Source organism: Hipposideros armiger, unplaced genomic scaffold (genome assembly GCF_001890085.2).
Source record: "Hipposideros armiger isolate ML-2016 unplaced genomic scaffold, ASM189008v1 scaffold_156, whole genome shotgun sequence".
NCBI lineage: Eukaryota > Metazoa > Chordata > Mammalia > Chiroptera > Hipposideridae > Hipposideros > Hipposideros armiger.
Genome location: NW_017731506.1, coordinates 699,199 through 703,775, shown reverse-complemented (window position 1 = coordinate 703,775; position 4,577 = coordinate 699,199). Strand labels below are relative to the sequence as shown.

Sequence of the window (4,577 nt, the reverse complement as noted above, 5' to 3'; positions counted from 1 at the left end):
ACTATACAGAGTTATTACCACATTATTGATTATATTCTTTATGCTAAACAAGTGTACGACTTTGCTCTTAGGAGAATTCACTGTTGTTTTCACAAGCCAGTTTTGTCTTGTCATTTTGTTTATTCTCTCATTGTGTCTTATAGATTTACGTCTTATAACTTATGGTAGCTACTAAGATTATCTCATGTCTGAAACTTTCAAGGCCTGGTTATATTAAATTATAGCCACCTGGCCTTACTCAGAGGTTGTTCAAATGCTGCAGACAGACCCAAATCCATCCCTGCCAACAGGGCTAAAGGGTAATTTAAGAAGAAAAAGCTTGACAAACATTTCAAACTGCTTTTCTGCCTCAAGCTGTCCCCTATCTGAAGAGTGCTCAGCATGACTCAGCCAGATTATTCACATTTACTGAACGCTGACATTCTTCCCGCATTGGTGGACGTGACCTGGGTGAAGTGGCTGACCACAGGGAGGAGAGTAGTTATCTGAAGGGACACATGACTTGGAGTTTGGGCAGTATTTACAATCTTGCTCAAATGTTTACAAGTCTGCTCTCTCAAAGACTTTGAACTGAGGATCTGTGTTTTATCTGACAGCTATGAATACCTCTTCTCAAAAGTCACAGAATACACAGTGAGAGAAGGAACCTTCAGGTCTCCTGTTTCTCTCCCCTGGGGTGTTAAAAACAAAGACCAGGATGACCTGAAAATGTTCGTGGTGGTATTTGAACGTGAGTTACTCATCTGTGCTGATACTTAACTACAATCATATATGAGGATCAAAACTTTATCAAAAACAGCTGAAAACTAACACATTGAGAAAGGGAAGGGAAGGAAAAAGTTACTCAAGGCTAAGCCTCTTTATACTCATTATTTCATTTCATTTTTACAACCGTCTCCTGGGATACAAGTCATTACATTTACTTTATAGATAAGGCAACTAAAACTCAGAGATTTTAAATGAGACTTACCTAAGGTTTGAATTTTGGTGAAGTCAATATCTGAACCCAGGTCTAACAGTATCTGAAGTCCATAATTCTAATATTATGGGTATGGCTACAAATATGCACATGTGTGCATTGCAGACATGCAAAGAACTATTCCTCGAGGACATAGCTATCATTGAGGGAAGAGAAGACAACCTTGCAACAAGATCCCTTTCTCTTAACTAACATGAGGTCATCCGTGGCTCTATCTTATTGCCTTTCATCCTGAATCCTGAGTAATTCACTACCTCTCTCCGAAGGACAAAAAAAGAATACGTGACACCCAAAGATCTGGTGACTAGTGGGGCCCTGAATCCCAGGGAGGGGCACTGCCTTGAATCTCTAAATGCAGGTCTCTGGCCTTGCTCTGGACATCAGGGGCTCTGCCTCATCCTAGCACCCTAGTAACAACCGGCGAGGACCCCTAAGTCACCATCCCAGAGTCACTCTGCAGAAGGATGTGTAGCCAGCAGGGGTAACGCCTTCTCACCCACAGGCTGGTTTCTCTTTGATCACTGCCAAGGAAGCTCAATGCCAAGGAAGGTGAAGAAAGAGGAGCAAATCTACCTACTTGTGGGCTTCAAGAGTCTGATTTTTAAACTTTCCAAGATAAAATGGTTCCTGTTTCACGACGCCAGTAGATACATTTAAGGTGATAACTGGAAAACCACTCTGGTGTGTCCAACTGTCCATTATGCTTTTTACTGTTGCTGGCAAAATAATTTTACTCTGGTCATCTATGGCCTGTTTTAAAAAATCATTGGAAAAGCAGATATTTATCATCAAAACCTTTTGAGGTAGTAATCTCCTAAAAGAAACTACATAGCTATTCTATATAGTCATTCCCAGTGGGTGATATTCTGAGCCAAATTAAGAACTCTGTTTAACTCTACCTATTATCTGAATGGTTCCTGAATTCATTCACTTATTCATTCACTGACACATATTTATGGATATACTGTGTGCAGGCTCTCTTCTGGGCATGGGAATACAAAGGTGAAGACTAAAGAAACAGCCCCGACCTAAGGGAGTTACACAAACAAGGCAAAATTATTTTCCAGGGGCACTGCCATACATGCAATGGCCGCCAATCTTGTAGAACTCTGTCATACAAAACAACTCAATAGAAACATGTCAGGAAGTAGGACAATTACCATTTGAAAATGCCTCCATAAATCATCTTGCTCAGCATTTAAGTAAGAAAATGTCTCCAAATATGACTGCAAAAATAGAAAAGTTAAGGTGAAATAAATCACATGCCAAAGCATTTATGTAGACTGCTTTCCAGGTAACAAAAATTCCAGGTAAACTCACCTTAAGTGCGCTGATAAATAAATTCTCATTCAGGAAACTAGCAAGCATCCGGGCCACAGACGCTCCCTAAGACACAACAAGTTGTCTATGATTTGAACAGAATTCATATCTAAATACTGACACATTCCATTTTGATAAGCAATATTCTGGGCTGTGATCCTGACTGCATCATGCACTTTAGTTGAACGTTTCAGTTATTCCAAAATATGCTAATAAAATAGTAGACTGACACTAATTAATAGGTAAAAGGTGAGCAAATGTCCTACCCATAAAGAGTTCAGGGTACACAAATTTTTTTTTTAATTGAGATATCTACATGGCAAGAATAAATTTGCACCAAACAGAAGGGTTCACCTTAAAAGTAGCATGATGTCTAACTCTATTTATAATGGTAGATGGTACTGAGCACCTAATATATGGGCTTGATTAATATTTACTAGATAAGAACTGATTTAACCACATATTCTGAAATCTATCTACTGAATAAAATTAAGGTTATTTGTATCAAAAATTGTACAGTAGCATATTAGTCTATGACCTTTAGAGTCCATTTTATTCAACTTTCTGCAAGAATGCAAAATTAGAGAAAATATATAACTGATTTTACCTTGTTGTAAGTAAATAAGTCAAAGAGCTCATTTATTTCATTCGTTTCTGTGAAATTTTCCATCTTCGTGGATACAGCTCTAGACACCAGGGCATGATCTTTTTGGAGAACATCATATAAAATGTTAGAAAAAAAGACCTCATTCTAAAAGAAAAAGATTGAGTCACATTAACTTCTGAGGTGTCATAGGAACACAAAATTCAATGTCCCCAATACTTTCAAGCACTGACATTGAAAAGGGAAAAAAAGAATAGAGAAGTGCTCTGTGAGCTGCAATATGCCAAATAAGTCAGGATTCTGTGAATAATAAAACTCTAGGATACTTTCCTTCCCATTTTGTGTCCTTCTATATTTCAATTTAAAAAATCAATTATAAAAGCTAATGTGATTTCCAAAATATCCATCTATGTGGTAATTCCCCTAAGGAGGTCCCTGGACACCCAAACAGGCCCCTCCAGGGGATAGCACCTCTAGATGGTTTTAATCCTCTAGAATTTCATTGATAATTTTATTAGTAACCCCTTAAAATCAGTCTCTCTTACATGGACATTTATAAACCAAAAGCATGCCATATTTACAAAGTCACAAGGATGCTAATGTAGTGATTTGTAATTGGAAATAAATCTATAGAGTGGATACTACAGTTTATAGCTCATGCATTAAGAGAAGGCAATTTATTGTATTTTAATGAGAAGTACAGAACACTCCAAAAGACGAGCGCTCTCTCAGACACAATGATAAGGGTCATTCCTTTGTGAAGGAAAGCTAGAAGGAAAACCAAAGTATAGCTAAGAGGTATGTGGGATGAAAGAGCAGAAGAAAGGGCAGTGGGGAAGCTGCAGGGATAGCTCGCTCATACCCTGGAGAGCTGGGAGAGACCCTGATAATCCACATAAAGCCTCAAGTCCCTAGTGACTCTCTCAGGGGGTCCCCACGGTGACTCTCTCACCTCTGGACAGTATCAGATAAACTTTCAAATTCTATCCCGCTTCCAGTAGACAATGTTCCAATCAACCCTCTCCTATCAGCACATTATTTTTAGATTTATTAATACCATTGATTAGGCTATTATCAAACTCTGAGAAAGGCTGTCATTTAAAGCAATGAATATAAAACTTCAATGTCACTGAAGATTACCTGGGGATTTTATCAAACTCATATTCTAATTCAGTTGGTCTGCGTTGGGGCCTATATTTCTAATAAACCACCAGGTGCTGATGGTGCTAATTCGAGAATCACACTTTGAGTAGCAAGAATTTAGAGGATGTATCTGCATAAGTCTGATCTTATTCATTAAGTATAGGTTTTATTAGTTTAACGCTCAAGAGTTCTGTTTCTGTATATGGCTCTGTGATTTTCATACTCAACTTCAATCTAATGACTCGATTCTAAGGAAACCAAAGTTCATGGTCTTTCAAAGATCATTGAAACAAGGTCTTAAACTTTTAAAAAATAAAACTTGTGACAATTTTCTCAAGGATCTTATGCTCTTCTGGCAAGGGTTATATTCACTCAGCTCTACAAGCAAATGAGAAATGTAGAATCAGGAAAGAGTGATTAAGAAACCAATGATGAGCTTCCTTTTCCCGAAAGCGGCCTGAGGTGACCTCTCAAAATGGTTCACTATTCTCTTGATCCAGAGAACCCCACAAAATCATGTAAATCGAGAGG

The 4,577-nt window shown here is 38.1% G+C and overlaps 1 protein-coding gene across 1 annotated transcript in view; it reads right to left on the bottom strand.

Annotated features, from left to right (window-relative positions):
- LVRN (laeverin) overlaps positions 1 to 4,577 on the bottom strand; it is a 78,255-nt gene that overhangs the window by 22,750 nt on the left and 50,928 nt on the right. Inside the window, exons 9-12 of the mRNA XM_019651239.1 lie at positions 2,907 to 3,050; positions 2,300 to 2,365; positions 2,140 to 2,205; positions 1,557 to 1,729 (exon numbers count right to left, since the gene is read on the bottom strand). Of these exons, the coding sequence (XP_019506784.1) occupies positions 1,557 to 1,729; positions 2,140 to 2,205; positions 2,300 to 2,365; positions 2,907 to 3,050 (449 nt within the window). The remainder of the gene's footprint in view (positions 1 to 1,556; positions 1,730 to 2,139; positions 2,206 to 2,299; positions 2,366 to 2,906; positions 3,051 to 4,577) is intronic.